Raw genomic sequence first — 16,980 nt, 5'->3', positions numbered from 1 at the left:
AATAGTCACATAAGTTATACAAACATTACATTTCCCAAAGTTTAGTCATGGAAATTATTCATCAGTTACAACTGCTGGGGGTCTGAGCACTGGGTAGCTCATCGATCCTGATAACCAGGGCTCTGAAGTGCCTTGAGTGAATGGAACAGTCGTTGATCAAGAGCACTGCCGTTCCATTCATTACTAATGTGAGTGCCAAAGATAGTTGAGTGCTTCGCTCGACTAATCTTTAAGCACTCCCATTAACAATGAATGGAGCAGAAGTGTGCATGATCAACCATTGCTCCATTCACTCAGGGCTCTTCAGAGGCAAAGTTCTTCAGATCGGTGGGTGTCCCATCAATTGAGACATTAGCCTTTATCTATAAGATGGGGGAATGTTCAAACTTGGTGTGACATCTGCCACTGGAATACACACACTGCTACCAATGTCAGTTTAGCAGTTAGCTGCCTTATAACAGTAAATGGGAGGCTGTGCTGGGCAAGGAGCTATTGGAAGCAGAACAGTCACAAATATGGTCTTCCAACACCGAGCGTCGTTAACAACCTTGACACCATTGTGAAGGTCCTAATGAGGGGGTACTGGAACCCTGCCTGTGGGTAGAGCAGTCTTGGGGTCCTCTCCAGCCTGCTGGGTTAATTACTTAGAAGCTGTTGTCAATAAGATAGTCCCAGACATGGCCTGTCATGCTCCCTCAATAATATAGTTCAACTGCCTTTGAAACTACCAATTGCTACATCATCAAAAAGTAACTGCTTCATTTTTCAGGAGAGACATATTTTGGAATATGATGAAAGAGAAATTGACAACTATGAAATTAGATAATTGGAAAGATGCCAGTTTATCTGGTCCTCTTGGACTGACTACATTAAAAGCACTCCCTTTACCAGACCTACTTGTTCTCCTCATACACAGTAGGGAAACTGCCCAATCGGCTAGAGAGGCCTGGTACTGGAAGCTACAGGTCCTTATCTTCTTTTTATATGGGCGATATGATTCTCGCTTTCTTCTGTCTTTTTCTCAAGCGGTTTTAATTAGTATATAGACACACAAGGTCACCTTTAGTTCTGTACTTGGGTCCTACTGCACCCCTGTATATATTTCACACATTGGTATATTTGTTGAATTATTTCAAAGCTGAATGTCTATTTAAAAAAACAACATAGCACCGTAGACAACAATGCATTAAATGAATGCACTTCTTTAAACAATAATAATTCCTAGTTCTTTAGTAGCCTAGTAAATCAGTTGGGGTCCATGTCCTTAGACCCACTCAAACAATACGACATCACCATCTACAGGAACTACAATGCAAAAAAATTGCATTAAATTACACTTTAAACATATTTGGGCCGCATTTTTGATCAATTTTACTTTCAAGGTCTTCAACTGAGTGTAAGGGACAAGAGTATGTCATGATATTGAAGAATCACACACATACCTTTAAAAGAAAGTTTTTTGGTTTTGGGCCCCTCTTCTTGGGTCCATATATTTCCTGTTCTCTCTCTCTGTGAATATTCAAAAAAAAAAAAAAAAAGCACATTACAACTGTTACAAACACACAATATCACATCAGATAGCTTTGTTCTAGGCATTATGTTTCGGTTTGGGAGTTTGCTGTAATTAGGAAGCACAAAGACTAACAACTATTACAATGATAAAAAATAGGAAAGAAATCTGCCTTAAATGATAAGTTCCTTAGAATTAAAAAAAATTTACGCTGGACACCTGAAGTTTCCCTTGGGAGGACCTGAAGCAGTTAAATCTAAACTTTCCCTTTAAGCATGTGGTAAATCAGACATGAAAAAGTGATAAGAGTACTTGGAACTTACTTCTGCTCAAAAGCAACAATAAGTCTTGAGTCCAATATGTTCTCCTCGGGTTCCCATGTGCTGTACCTAGAAGGAAAAATAAAAAAAAGTCTGTTCAATAATTCTATTTCCCACATTATATTTTCCTGCATAAAATGTATTCATTTTGCATGTTCTTTTTATTTTTTTTAACACTTGTTTTCTTTAGGATTTCTACTAAGCATTGTGGAATAAAGCCCCTATGTACTGTGCACACATGCCTTTACTGAAGAGGACTAGCCGTGGAAGATGACTTCCTCACCGAAGAGTTGTAGGGTATGTGCACACATTGCGGATTCGTGTGCAGATTTTTCCACACGGAATCTGCAGAATCCTCAGGTAAAAATGACCTGTGTTTTACCTGGAGGATTCACTGTGGATTTTGTGCAGATTTCACCTGTGTTTTTACACCTGCAGATTCCTATAATGGAATGGGTGTAAAAACGCTGCGGAATCCGCACAAAGAATTGACATGCTGCGGAAAACAAACCGCTGCATTTCCACAAGGAATTTTCCGCAGCATGTGCACAGCGGTTTTTGTTTTCCATAGGATAACATGGTACTGTACATCCCATGGAAAACTGCTGCGGATCCACAGGGCCAAATCCGCTGCGGATCCGCAGACGAATCCGCAACGTGTGCACAGACGCTTACTGAGGAAAAGGTAGCTCTACCAAAGTCAAAAACAAAGGGGAAGGAAAGTCCACTCGCATGTTTCACCCTAGACAGACTGTCTACATTTCTCTTCACCCTCTTTAACCACTACCGACCTGTGACGCCACATAGGCATCATGGCGGAATCGCGTTCCTGCGGGTGGGGTGACCGGGATCATCGAAATGTCACCCGACCTGCAGGTACATGAGGACCTGTAGTTGACCACGGGAGTGGCTTTGCACCCCCCCACCGTGGCTACGATCGCTCGGGTGACCTCTGTCACCCCCCAGATCTGATTGTAGCTAGCATCCATGTGACACTAACCCTCCAATCAGATGTGGAGGGGCGGAGTGAGCTATGGCTGCCCTCGCTCTTCAGCCTCATCGCGTCCATGGAAGCTGAAGAGCGAGGTCCCTGCCTGCTGCTCCCACCTCCGTCCAATTCCACCCCCGCCCCTTTGATCACCCCCCCTGCTGCCGGCTCCTGCATCTTCTCATCCCACTCTTGCCCCCCGTACCTGACAGCTCCCAGTGATCACCCCCTCTGATGTTTCTGTTGGCTCCTGCATCTCCTGAGCCCCCTCCTGCCCCCCCACGCCTGACAGCTTCCTCCCGCCCCTGGTGATCACCCCCTGCTGCTACTGCCGACCCCTGCATCTCCTCAGCCCCCTCCTGCCCCCCCCCCCCCGTGCCTGACAGCCCTCTCCTGCCCCTGGTGATCACCCCATCCCACCCCAGTGATCACCCCCCGATGCAGCTTCCGGCTCCTACATCTCCTCAGCCCCCTCCAAATTTTCAAAAAGCCAAATGGCGATCCTTCCCTTCCGTGCACTCAAACAGTGGTTTATGACCACATACGAAGTATCGGCATACTCAGGAGAAATTGCCCAACAAATTTTAGGATACATTTTATGTGAAAATGAAAAAAAATTGAGGCTAAAAGAAAATTTGTGGAAAAAAAAAAAAAAGCACTCATTTTTACAGATCAATTTGTGAAGCACCTGGGGGTTCAAAGTGCTCACTATACATCTAGATAAGCTCCCTGGGGGGGGTCTAGTTTCCAAAATGGGGTCACTTGTGGTGGAGCTCCAATGCTTAGGCACACAGGGGCTCTCCATACGCGACATGGTGTCCGCTAACGATTGGAGCCAATTTTCCATTCAAAAACTCAAATGGCGCTCCTTCTCTTCTGAGCCCTGCTGTGTGCCCAAACAATGGTTTATGACCACATATGAGGCATCAGTGTACTCAGGAGAAATTACCCAACAAATTTTAGGATCCATTTGATCCTGTTGCCCATGTGAAAATGAAAAAAATTGAGGCTAAAAGAACATTTTTGTTGGAAAAATTAAAATGTCCACTTTTTCCTTCCACATTGCTTTAGTGTCTGTGAACCACCTGAAGGGTTAATAATCTTCTTGAATGTAGTTTTGAGTAGCTTGAGGGGTGTAGTTTTTGGAATGGTGTCACTTTTGGGTGTTTTCTATCATGTAGGCCCCTCAAAGGGACTTCAAAATTGCTGATAAACTTTGAACCCTTAGGGTGTGTGCATACGCTGCGGTTTCTGCTGCGGTTCCGCAGTGGATTTGGCCCTGCGGATCCGCAGCAGTTTCTGCTGCGGTGTACAGTACCATTATTCCCTATGGGAAATGGAAACCGCAGTGCAGATGCTGTGGAATTTTCCGCGCGGATTTTCTGCGGTTTCTAAACCGCAGAAAGAATTGACATGTCAAATCTCAATCCTTTCTGCGGATTCCGCAACGGTTTACCATCTCCTCCATTGTGGAGATGGTAAAACCGCAGGGCAAAACCGCAGGATAATCCGCAGGTCTTTTGACCTGCGGATTTATCTGCGGATTTTGAAAATCCGCACGGATCAATCCGCAGCAGATTCTGCAGCGTGTGCACACAGCTTTAGGCTATGTGCACACGGTGCGGATTCTGCTGTGGAATTTTCCACACAGATTTTGCTAAATCTGCAGGTGAAATAACCTGCGTTTTACATGCAGATTTAGTGCAGTTTTGAGGCATATTTCCCCTGCAGTTTTCACCTGCAGATTTCTATAATGGAGCAGGTGGAAAACTGCAGCAGAACCGCACAAAAGAAGCAACATGCTGCTTCTTTTATTCCGCACCAAATCTGCGCGGAAAAATCTGCAGCATGTGCACAGCGTTTTTTGTTTTATATAGCCTTAAATGGTACTGTACATCACGTGCAGTTCTGCTGGGCCAAATCTGCTGCAGAACTGCACAGAATCTGCACCGTGTGCACAGGGCCTATAACTTCCTAACAAAAAATTTTTTCCCCCCAAAATTGTGCTAATGTAAAGTAGACATGTGGGAAATGTTATTTATTAACTATTTTGTGTCAACTCTCTTTTTTCACAAATAAACGCAAAAATTATCGATCTAAATTTACCAACATGAAGCCCAATATGTCCCGAAAAAAAAAATCTCAGAATAGCCAGGATCCGTTGAAGCGTTCCTGAGTTATTACCTCATATAGGGACACTAGTCCGAATTGTCAAAAATGGCCAGGTCAGTAAGGTCAAAATAGATAGGCTGGGTGGTGAAGAGGTTAAAAAGCAACTTTTTTTTTTAATGTTTATTTTGTTTTTTTAAAATCCTTGCCTCTGCATGGGATATATGAGGGATTCTTTTTTTTTTTTTTTTTTAGGTCTAGTTGTAGCTTTGAATGACACCACTGATTTACCCAGGGAAGGGGATTCCAAGTGCAGTGAAATTATAATATACTAGATGGTGGCCCGATTCTATCGCATCGGGTATTCTAGAATCTCTGTTAAAGTAAAAAATAGTGATATACTTACCTTCCAATGACCCCCGGACTCTTTCTCTCCTCTCCACGCTCCAGTCATCTTCCGGTTCCAGTAATGCTTTGCGCTAAACACCTCTGATGACGTCGCGATCTCGCGAGAGTGACGTCATCTTCAGCCCTTCTCGCTAAGCATTACTGGGACCGGAAGATGCCGGGTGCGTGGTGAGAGGGAAAGAGTCCGGGGGGGGCGTCGGAAGGTGAGTATATAACTTTTTTTTATTTTAACAGAGACTCTAAAATACCCGATGCAATAGAATCGGGCCACCATCTAGTGTATTATACTCCTGTTACACCCGGAGCTGCTGTCACTGTTCTGCTGTTACCTAATGTATTGTACTCCAGTTACAGCCAAGAGCTGCAGTCACTGTTCTGCTGTTACCTAATGTATTGTACTCCAGTTACACCCAGAGCTGCAGTCACCGTTCTGCTCTTACCTAATGTATTATACTCCTGTTACAGCCAGAGCTGCAGTCACTTTTCTGCTGTTACCTAATGCACTCCTGTTACACCCAGAGCTGCAGTCACTGTTCTGCTCTTACCTAATGTATTGTATATGTACAGGACTGTGCCTGTGTAATGAGCGACGCAGCAGTGATGCCTTTAACGGCTGTAATGTGCCTGTACAATAAGCGATGCGGCCATGTTTCCACGACGACTAAGCGACTGTCGCTGATTGGTCACGGCCTAACTGCGCGACCAATCAGCGACACAGGATTTCGGTTACAGACAGACATGATAAGACAATTATATATATGGATACCGTATAAACTCGAGTATAAGCCGACCCCCCCTAATTTTACCACAAAAAAAACTGGGAAAACGTATTGACTCGAGTATAAGCCTAGGGTGGAAAATGCAGCAGCAATTTGCAAATTTCAAAAATAAAAATAGTTACCAATAAAAGTAAAATTAATTGAGACACCAGTAGGTTAAATGTTTTTGAATATCCATATTGAATCAGGAGCCCCATATAATGCTCCTTACAGTTCATGATGGCCCCCATAAGATGCTCCATAGAATATGCCCCATATGCTGCTCCATAAAGGTTATGGCCCCATATGCTGCTCCATAAAGGTCATGGCCCCATATGCTGCTCCATAAAGGTTATAACCTTTATGGAGCAGCATATGGGTCATGGCCCCATAAGATGCTCCATAGAATATGCCCCATATGCTGCTGCTACGAATAAAAAAAAAAAATGACACTCACCTCTCGTCATTGGTGGCCAGGTGCCGGTGTCCTGAGCAAGGCGGGGACCCCGGCGCGCTATGGGGGACAGGTGCCGTGTCACCGCTGGCTCAAGGCCCCGGCACCTGAGATATTCACCTGTCCCCGTTCCACCGTCGCTCTGTCTTCCGGGTCCTCTTTCAGTAACTGTTCAGGCAGAGGGAGCGCACTAACTACATCATCACGCCCTCTGACCTCAACGTCGCAGCCAGAGGACAGAGGGGCACACGGCGGTGGAACACAGAAAAGGTGAGTATTGCACTGCTCCCCCCCATCTGCCCCATTATACTCACTCCCTCCTGGCGCATCTCTGCAGTCCCTGTATCTTCCAAGGTCTCCGACGCCGCAGCTCCTCCTTCCGTGGTCACGTGGTACCACTCATTAAATCATGAATATGCGCATATTCAAGACTTTAATGAGCGGAACCATGTGACAGCTGAACACAGGCACCGGAGATCATGGGAGAAGCAGTGGCTGCAGAGACCGTGCCAGGAGGGAGTATGATCTGACATTGGCGCTCCCCCTCCCCCGCCGACCCCCTGGCATATATGACTCGAGTATAAGCAGAGAGGGGGCACTTTCAGCCTTAAAAAAGGAGCTGAAAATCTCAGCTTATACTCAAGTATATACGGTATATACAGTACAGACCAAAAGTTTGGACACACCTTCTCATTCAAAAAGTTTTCTTTATTTTCATGACTATGAAAATTGTAGATTCACTCTGAAGGCATCAAAACTATGAATAAACACATGTGGAATTATATAATTAACAAAAATGTGAAACAACTGAAAATAGGTCTTATATTCTAGGTTCTTCAAAGTAGCCACCTTTTGCTCTGATTACTGCTTTGCACACTCTTGGCATTCTCTTGATGAGCTTCGAGAGATAGTCACCGGAAATGGTCTTCCAACAGTCTTGAAGGAGTTCCCAGAGATGCTTAGCTCTGGTTGGCCCTTTTGCCTTCACTCTGCGGTCCAGCTCACCCCAAACCATCTCGACTGGGTTCAGGTCTGGTGACTGTGGAGGCCAGGTCATCAGGTGTAGCACCTCATCACTCTCACTCTTGGCCAAATAGCCCTTACACAGCCTGGAGGTGTGTTTGGGGTCATTGTCCTGTTGAAAAATAAATGATGGTCCAACTAAACGCCAACCGGATGGAAAAGTTCAGTATGCCTATAATTTTGAATAAATCCCCAACAGTGTCACCAGCAAAGCACCCCCATACCATCACACCTCTTCCTCCATGCTTCACGGTGGGAACCAGGCATGTAGAGTCCATCCGTTCACCTTTTCTGCGTCGCACAAAGACACAGTGGTTGGAACCAAAGATCTCATATTTGGACTCATCAGACCAAAGCACAGATTTCCACTGGTCTAATGTCCATTCCTTGTGTTCTTTAGCCCAAACAAGTCTCTTCTGCTTGTTGCCTGTCCTTAGCAGTGGTTTCCTAGCAGCTATTTTTACCATGAAGGCCTGCTGCACAAAGTCTCCTCTTAACAGTTGTTGTAGCGATGTGACTGCTGCTAGAACTCTGTGTGGCATTGATCTGGCCTCTAATCTGAGCTGCTGTTAACCTGCGATTTCTAAGGCTGGTGACTCGGATGAACTTATCCTCTGCAGTAGAGGTGACTCTTGGTCTTCCTTTCCTGGGGAGGTACTCATGTGAGCCAGTTTCTTTGTAGCGCTAGATGGTTTTTGCCACTGCACTTGGGGACACTTTCAAAGTTTTCCCAATTTTTCGGACTGACTGACCGTCATTTCTTAAAGTAATGATGGCCACTCGTTTTTCTTTAATTAGCTGCTTTTTTCTTGCCATAATACAAATTCTAACAGTCTATTCAGTAGGACTATCAGCTGTGTATCCACCAGACTTCTGCACAACACAACTGATGGTCCCAACCCCATTTAGAAGGCAAGAAGTCTCACTTATTAAACCTGACAGGGAACACCTGTGAAGTGAAAACCATTTCCGGTGACTATCTCTTGAAGCTCATCAAGAGAATGCCAAAAGTGTGCAAAGCAGTAATCAAAGCAGAAGGTGGCTACTTTGAAGAATCTAGAATACAAGACACACAGTATTTTCAGTTATTTCACTTTTTTGTTAATTATATAATTCCACATGTGTTAATTCATAGTTTTGATGCCTTCAGAGTGAATCTACAATTTTCATAGTCATGAAAATAAAGAAAACTCTTTGAATGAGAAGGTGTGTTCAAACTTTTGGTCTGTACTGTATCTTGAGTATAAGCCGGGTGTGCATTGTCTCCTTATCCCAGTCCTGCTATGAGTGGCTCCCGCGGTCCTGAACTGCTATGTGTGGCTCCCTCACTCCCCCCATCCTACTCACCCTCATCGCGCCATCCCTGCATCTCTGTTGTCCTGGCAACAGCAGCTCTTCCTGTGCTCAGTGGTTACGTGGAACTGCTCATTAAGGTAATGAATATGCGCTCCACGCCTATGTGAGTGGAGATGCATACATATTCTTTACCTTAATGAGTGGTACCACATGACCGCTCAACAAAGGGGAAGAGCTGCTGCACGGGACAACGGAGATGCAGAGTCGGAGATGCAGAGTCGGAGATGCAGCGACGGCGCGAGGAGAGTAAGTATGACGTCTTCTTGAAGCCAGCGGCTCCAGCTGTCAATGGATGTGCTGGAAATGTACTGAAAATCTCGGCTTATACACAAGTATATACGGTATTTGGTTTCTGCTCCCGTTTTCTGAAACCCATAATGAGCGATTTGAGGATTTGTTTTTTTGAGTGGCAAGCTAGTGATGTTCTCTTAAATACAATATTGGGGTGCATAATAATCATCTTTATATAGCGCCAACAAATTCCGCAGCGCTTTACAATTTAACAGTTGCAAATCACACCAATCAAAATTAACAACTTTAACAATAATAAAGTGATTAAAGCAAAATAAGATGGCCCTGCCTGTGAGAGCTTACAATCTACAGTGAGGTGGGGGAGATACAGAGTACAAGTGCGTATTTACAGTGATTTACAATGATGGTCCAGCCATCTCGAGGGAGTGGGGGATAGACAGACATAGTGAATGGGCTACTCCCACACACTTACACATAAAATGACTGTTCATCTGTATAAACAATTATATGCAAGTACAAACAAGATGGGAATGTCCAGCCATCATACCGCTCAGGAAGGAGACAGGTTCTGTGTCCCAGAGATGAACGTGCTTTGGTCCGACATGTGCATATCAACCCAAGGACAAAAGCAAAAGACCTTGTGAAGATGATGGCGGAAGCTGGTAAGATTGTGTTAATACCCACAGTGAAACGAGTAGTGTATCAACAGGGCTGAAGGGCCACTCTCCCAGGAAGAAGCCATTACCCAAAACATAAAAATGTCAGATTAATGTTTGCAAATGCATACAGGAACAAAGACCTTGCTTTTTGGAGACATGTCGTGATTTCTGATTAACCCCTTTACCCCCAAGGGTGGTTTGCATGCAAATTGTTTTCTCGTGACATATTGTACTTCATGCTAGTGGTAAAATTTCATTCATATAACTTGCGTTTATTTGTGAAAAAAACAGAAATTTGGGGAAAATTTCGCAATTTTCCAACTTTGAATTTTTATGCCCTTAAAAGGAATCTGTCACCATTTTTTTTGCCCTATTAGCTGCCGGCATAGACATCGGGGGCTTATCTACAGCATTCTGTAATGCTGCAGATAAGCCCCCGATGTAACCTGAAAGAGAAGAAAAACACGTAATATTATACTCACCGAGGTGGGTAGTCCGGTCCGATAGGTGTTGCTGTCCGGTACAACGGTTCCCTTCTTCATGCGATGACGTCCTCTTCTCCCATCCTGAAATGGCTCCGGCGCATGCGCATTGCTCTGCCCTATTGAGGGCAGAGCAGAATTCTGCAGTGCGCAAGCGCCAGACGTCTCCCAACACCTGCGCACTGCAGGACTCTGCTCTGCCCTCAACAGAGCAGAGCGCTTGCGCCGGCGCCATTACAGGACGGGAGAAGAGGACATCATCGCATGAAGGGAGGCGCCGGACGGGACGGCGACACCCATCGGACCGGACCGCCCACCTCCGTGAGTATAATATAATGTGTTTTTCTTCTTTTTCAGGTTACATCGGGGGCTTATCTACAGCATCACAGAATGCTGTAGATAAGCCCCCGATGTATATGCCAGCAGCTGAAAGGCCAAAAAAAGGGTGACAGATTCCCTTTAAATCAGAGATATGGCACACAAAAAAACTTGATAAGTAACATTTCCCACGTTTACTTTACATCAGCACAATTTTGGAACCAAATATTTTTTGTTAGGCACTTATAAGGGTTCAAAGTTGACCAGCGGTTTCTCATTTTCACACCGTTTTTTTTTTAAAGGGACCACATCACATTTGAAGTCACTTTGAGGTGTCTGATAAAAAAAAAAAAAACATAAAAGTGACACCATTCTAAAAACTGCACCCCTGACGGTACTCAAAACCACATTCAAGAAGTTTATCCTTCAGGATTAAAAAAAAGAGCATTCTGTAACACTTAATTATACTTGGAGCGGTTTGAATTCGCTAACTTGGCTTCATATATATGTGCATTGTATGGGTTTTGATAGATTACTTATGTATATTCATGTACTTGTATGGCATTGTTAAAAAGACTTGAGTTCTCTACTTTTTTTTACCTTAATCCTCTTTCCCACCCTTTTCCCTTTGTTAATTCCCTTTCTTTCCCTTCTTTCCCTCCCCTTTTCCCAACCCTTGTTATTTACTAAAATCCAATAAAAATGTTTGAAAACAAAAAAAAAAAAAAAAAAAAGAAGAGCGTTCAACTTTTTTACCCACAAAAAAATTACTTCAAGTCCAATTTTTTTTTATTTTACCAAGGGTAACAGGAGAAATTGGACTTCAAAAGTTATTGTGCAGTTTGTCCTGAGTACGCCGACACCTGAAATGTGGGGGGAACCACTGTTTCGGCGCATGGCAGAGCTCAGAAAGGAAGGAGCGCCATTTGACTTTTTCAACACAAAATTGGCTGGAATTCAGATTGGATACCATGTCACGTTTGGAGAGCCCCTGATCTGCCTAAACAGTGGAAACCCCCCACATATGACACCATTTTGGAAATTAGACCCCCCCAAGGAACTTATCTAGACTTGTGGTGAGAACTTTGAACCCCCAAGTGCTTCACAGAAATTTATACCGCCCAGGCGCGAAAATAAAAAAAATCATTTTTTCCACAAACATGATCTTTTGGCCCCAATTTTTTTTTATTTTCCCCAAGGGTAACAGGAGAATTTGGACCCCAAAACTTGTTGTACCATTTGTCCTGAGTACGCTGACACCCCATATGTGGGAGAAAACTACTGTATGATCAAACAGGTGCAATCCAGCAGAATCCACAGGAAATCTTGATCACTTAAAAAGTAACTTATTCGTTATCATAAAAATATGAACAATTCTGGAGTTCAATGCAAAAATAGTACTATCAGCACAACACACAGCGCAGCATAATCCTGGATTTGGGGGGCAGGTCCAAATCTTGCACTGGGGCCCATTGATTCTCGCCCCTGCATGTCAGATTTTAAAACAAATTGGGATTAGTCACTGAGGAGTTACTGTAAGTTGTCTATGTTTTGCTGGGGATGATGGAGCACTGCCTTTAAAAAAAAAAAAAAAAAAAAAACACACAACACCACACAAAACAGGCACAGAAAACTTACTTGATAGCCCAACCTTTCCACTTCACAAGATATTCAATACGACCCTGAAATAGAAAATGGAAATTAATTATTGCACGTTTCCAGAACATACACTGTTTCTTACATCTTTATTTGATTAACCCTTTAAATGACCAGATAATTTCTCATTTTTTTGTCTAGCTTTCTTCCAAACGTTATAACATTTTAATTTTGTTGTAGACATAGCCATAAAGGGGATTGTTTTTATATGGCAACACCAAACTTGCCTCTATTTTTTTTTATTTTCTCTATGATGTGAAGTAAGTAATAGTAAAAATAAAAAAAATAAAGTGTGGCATGCATGAATACAAAAAAAAACAAAAAAAAACAAAACAAACTTCTTTGGACTTGGTCCAAGTGGAGTAGCTAAGGCTACTTTCAGACATCAGTTTTTTAGCGGCGAAAAATGTAAAAGCCGGATCCGGCTTTTATCCCATAGACTAGCATTATCTCCGCATTGCGCCTGATGGCCATGCGGCATGTCCGGCTTTTGCCAGATACGCAAAAAATGCCTGTCCGGCGTCTGCAAAAAGCATTCCCTGCAACTTTTTTTGCAGCGCCGAAACGGCTTTTTACACAGCGCATGCCCGGACACTGAGTGTTAACCCCACAAGTGCCCGGCAAGAGAGATCTCTATCTCACCCGGACACTTGTGAGAGATCTCTCTCGCCGGGCACTTGTGGGTTAACACTCACAGTGTCTGGGCGAGAGAGAGAGAGATCTCTCTCTCTCTAACCGCCACCCCAGGCGTGGAATGGAGAGCAGCGAGTATTCCGGTAGCTGTCCTCTGCTTGTAAGAAACGCATGACGTCACTGCCATGCGCTGCTTACAAGCATAAGGGTATGTGCACACGTTGCGGATTTGCCTGTGGAATTTTATGCGCCAATTCTGCATTTCTTGGCAGAAAACACAGGTAAAAATCTGCACAGATTTGATGCGGATTTGTATGAGTTTTTGTAAGCCAACTAAAGATATATTATTTAGCAAAAAATAAAAAAAGTTGTGATGTCATTTCTTTGTCCAACCTCTTATTTTGCATACTCCATTGAAGAATAATGTTTATACACACATAGCATAGATATAGAGAGTATATATATATATATATATATATATATATATATATATATATATATATATATATATATATATAGTGGTGCAGTGACCGCTGTGTCCGCTAGGGGGCGCTGTGTGGGAGTCCCAGGACAGCAGTATAAGCATTTCCATTACCCTGATAGGTGTAGGATACTGAAAGATCATAATGATCAGCAGAGGTACTGCTGAGTAGTACGTTCCGTTACAATGTGTCAGGGAAGCCTGTGTTTGGCTGTGTGTGCAATAGGACCTTGTGTGAGGTCATAGTCATGTGGTCACCTGTGGGTGTGGTTATGGACCATATAAGGTACCTGAGGTCTGGTCACAGGGGGTGAATGCTGGGACCTGGTTGGTCCAGTGAGGAAGGTCCCGTGAGGAGATGGAGCTTCCTGCCTGACAGCACATGTGGACGCTGTGTGTAATGGCTGCCAGCACCTGTTAGTTCCCTGGAGGGAATGAATGCCTGCTGCATGATAAAGGAACCGTGAGGTTACCCAAACGTGGGTGAGAACTTGGGGCTAGGAAGCCTGCACATTGAATAATGCACAGCTTATGTGACTATAGGACATTGCTAACATGGACGCTATGCTGATTGTGCTGTTAAGTGAACTTTCAGTTGCTGTCCTGGTTTATGAGGATTAAGAAACCGAAAGGACTGTTATGGTTGATGAAAACCTGTACTGTTTTATCACTGCCAAGCGAGTGTCCCCCAACCTGTAAGACATCGCTACCTCACAATATAATATATATCTCTCTATCTATATATCTATCTCTCCACTATCTATCGATAGATATATCTATAGATAGATAAATCTATTGATATATCTATAGATGGATATATCTGTCCATCCATCCATAGGTATATCTATCCATCGGTAGATATGTCTATCCATCCACCTATCCATCGATAGATATATCAAGAAATGGATGGATAGATATATCTATAGATAGAAAAAAATCTGCGTTAGGCCGGGGTCACACTTGCGAGAAACTCGCCAGAGGCTCACACCTCAATACTCGGCACTGCCGTCGGCACTCGGACCAGAGCGTTCAGCTGCATAGAAATACACGCAGTAGCACACTCCGGTTCCGAGTACTGAAGTGCGAGATTCTCGCAAATGTGACCCCGGCCTAACGCAATATCTGTTTAAATTGAAAGAAAAAACAAAAAAAAAAAACAAAAAAAAACAAAAAAAAAAAAAACCCGTGGGGTCCCCCTATAATTAATAGCCAGAAAGGCTATGCAGACAGCTGCGGGCTGATATTCATTGCCTAGGAAGGGGCCATGGATACATTCCCTCCCCAGGCTACAAACACCAGCTCTCAACCGCCCCAGAAATGGCATATGTCTAAGGCCTCATTCACACATCCGTTAGTCTCCATCAGTCAAAATCTGCAGTTTTGCAAAAAAAAAAAAAAAAAAACCACGGCTCCGCCATTTTTCTTGGCGGATCAGTTTTTTTTCCCCATTGACTTGAATTATCGGCGGATCTTGACGGTCATCCGTTGCTTTACGGATCCGCCAAAATTTTGGCGTCTGCTGACATGCCTGGACGGACCATGAAACTTTTTTTGCCTGGCTGGATCCGCATTTTTCACTGCGCATGCCCGGAAGAATTACCTTTGGCAAAAATTTAACCCTAACCCCGGTTCTGGGGGCTGAAAAAAAAAAAAAAAAAAAAAAATTTCTCTCTCTCTCTTATATGGGGTAATAATGGGTTAATGTCACTTTTGCATTGAACGGTGACATCAAGCCCGGTCAGTAATGGATAAGCATCAATAAGACGCCTGTCCATTACTAATCTTAGTTATTAATGGGTTAAAGAAAAAAACAAAAACAGAAAAGTCTTTTAATTAAATAAAACAGCACACAGATTTCCATCTTTTATTGTACGCCTAATTCCCCAAAGCCATTGATCTCCTGTAAAAAACAAAAAATAAACCAACAGTATACGCCCTGGTCTGACATAATCCCTTTAATAACGAGTGTCCCACGACAATCTCCTCTACAGAGCAGTCATCAGCAGACGTGACCTCTCTACAGGGCCTCCGATGATTCACTGACCAGAGATAATACTCCCGCAGTGTATCATAGGAGTTCAGGCTCTCACTTTACGGCACCACCGCTGTGTGAGAATTTTCTCATGCAGCGGTGCCATAAGTGACAGGATGAACTCAGGTGACCTGTCGGCGGCGGAGTGACAGTGCGGACTATTATCTCTGTCACTGTACACCGGAGCCCCTGGAGGGTGGTCACATCTGCTGATGTGACAGCTCTACACGGGAGATCTTCGTGGGACAATCGTTAATAAATGGATTACATCAGAACAGGGAGTATAGTTTATTATTTTTTTCAGGTGATCGAGGGCATCGGGGATTAGCTGTATATGGTGAGTATGTGTTTTTTTTACTATTCAACACATTAGCCGGATGATGGGACTACTACTGTCCCATCATTGGCTAATGGTGTCACTGTAGCAGACACAGCAGGATGGGACTAGTAGACCCATCGGACGATGCCTGCCTACACACAGACACGCGCTCATGCACGTACATACACATATAGCTCCGCAGACCCCCATACAGACACAGATTCACGCAGACACCCGCACACAGACACGCACATATTCTCCGCCCACACACTTTCCTCCTCCATATCTGCAGCAAATTTGCAGATTTTTTTTTACATATTGGCAGTTTTGCTGTGGATGTGCCTGACTCAATGGAAATCAATGGGCGCAGAAACGCTGCAGATCCACAAAGAGAATTGACATGCTGCGGAAAAACTGCTGCAAATCTGTGCAGATTTTTCCGCATGTGCACAGCAATTGTTGACTTCACATTGACTAACATTGGCTGTGTACTACACTGTGGATTTGATGCAATTCCGCACGTCCAAAGACGCTGTGGAAACGCATTTAAATCTGCAACGTGTGCGCATAGCCATAGTCAGCTGCTGGCATCGGAACAAAACACTGAGGGAGCACAGGGAAGGTAAGTAGGATTTTTTTTTTAATGATTTTCTGAAGGGGGCTGTACGCCCCAGGACAGGGGTGAGTGGGCCGTGTACACCAGGATAGGGGTGAGAGGGTCGTGTACACCAAGCTTATACTCAAGTGAATAAGTTTTCCCAGTTTTTTTGTGGTAAAATTAGGTGCCTCGGGTTATATTTGAGTATATACGGTATATCAATAATCCTACAAGCATTTTAGCAATTATATTTAGCAATATTAATTGCTAAATATAATTTAGCAATATATACATACACACACACACACACTTACTTAGGTCCATATATATTTGAACAGAGACAACATTTTTATAATTTTGGTTCTAGACATTGCCACAATGAATTTTAAACAAAACAATTCAGATGCAGTAGAAGTTCAGACTTTCATTTGAGGGTTTCACTTCAAGCAAAAACAAGGAAGTGTTTACCACAATTTTGAAACAGACATTCAAGTTAGTTAAAACCAACATTTATTTGGTCATATATAAAATACATACTCATTGTATAAATCACGATAAATAAAAAGAGATACACAGTGCACAATACAACCACCAACAAAGGTATCACAACAGACAGATCAGGGG

At 43.5% G+C, this 16,980-nt stretch overlaps 1 protein-coding gene across 1 annotated transcript in view; it reads right to left on the bottom strand.

Annotated features, from left to right (window-relative positions):
• Positions 1 to 16,980, bottom strand: part of CBX6 (chromobox 6) — a 54,710-nt gene that overhangs the window by 12,208 nt on the left and 25,522 nt on the right. Inside the window, exons 2-4 of the mRNA XM_073549443.1 lie at positions 12,276 to 12,319; positions 1,834 to 1,899; positions 1,443 to 1,509 (exon numbers count right to left, since the gene is read on the bottom strand). Coding sequence (XP_073405544.1) covers positions 1,443 to 1,509; positions 1,834 to 1,899; positions 12,276 to 12,319 — 177 coding nt within the window. The remainder of the gene's footprint in view (positions 1 to 1,442; positions 1,510 to 1,833; positions 1,900 to 12,275; positions 12,320 to 16,980) is intronic.

Source organism: Dendrobates tinctorius, unplaced genomic scaffold (assembly GCF_039654945.1).
Source record: "Dendrobates tinctorius isolate UK_male_01 unplaced genomic scaffold, ASM3965494v1 ptg000159l, whole genome shotgun sequence".
In the NCBI taxonomy this organism is placed as follows: Eukaryota; Metazoa; Chordata; class Amphibia; order Anura; family Dendrobatidae; genus Dendrobates; species Dendrobates tinctorius.
This window is presented reverse-complemented; position numbering and strand designations above follow the sequence as displayed.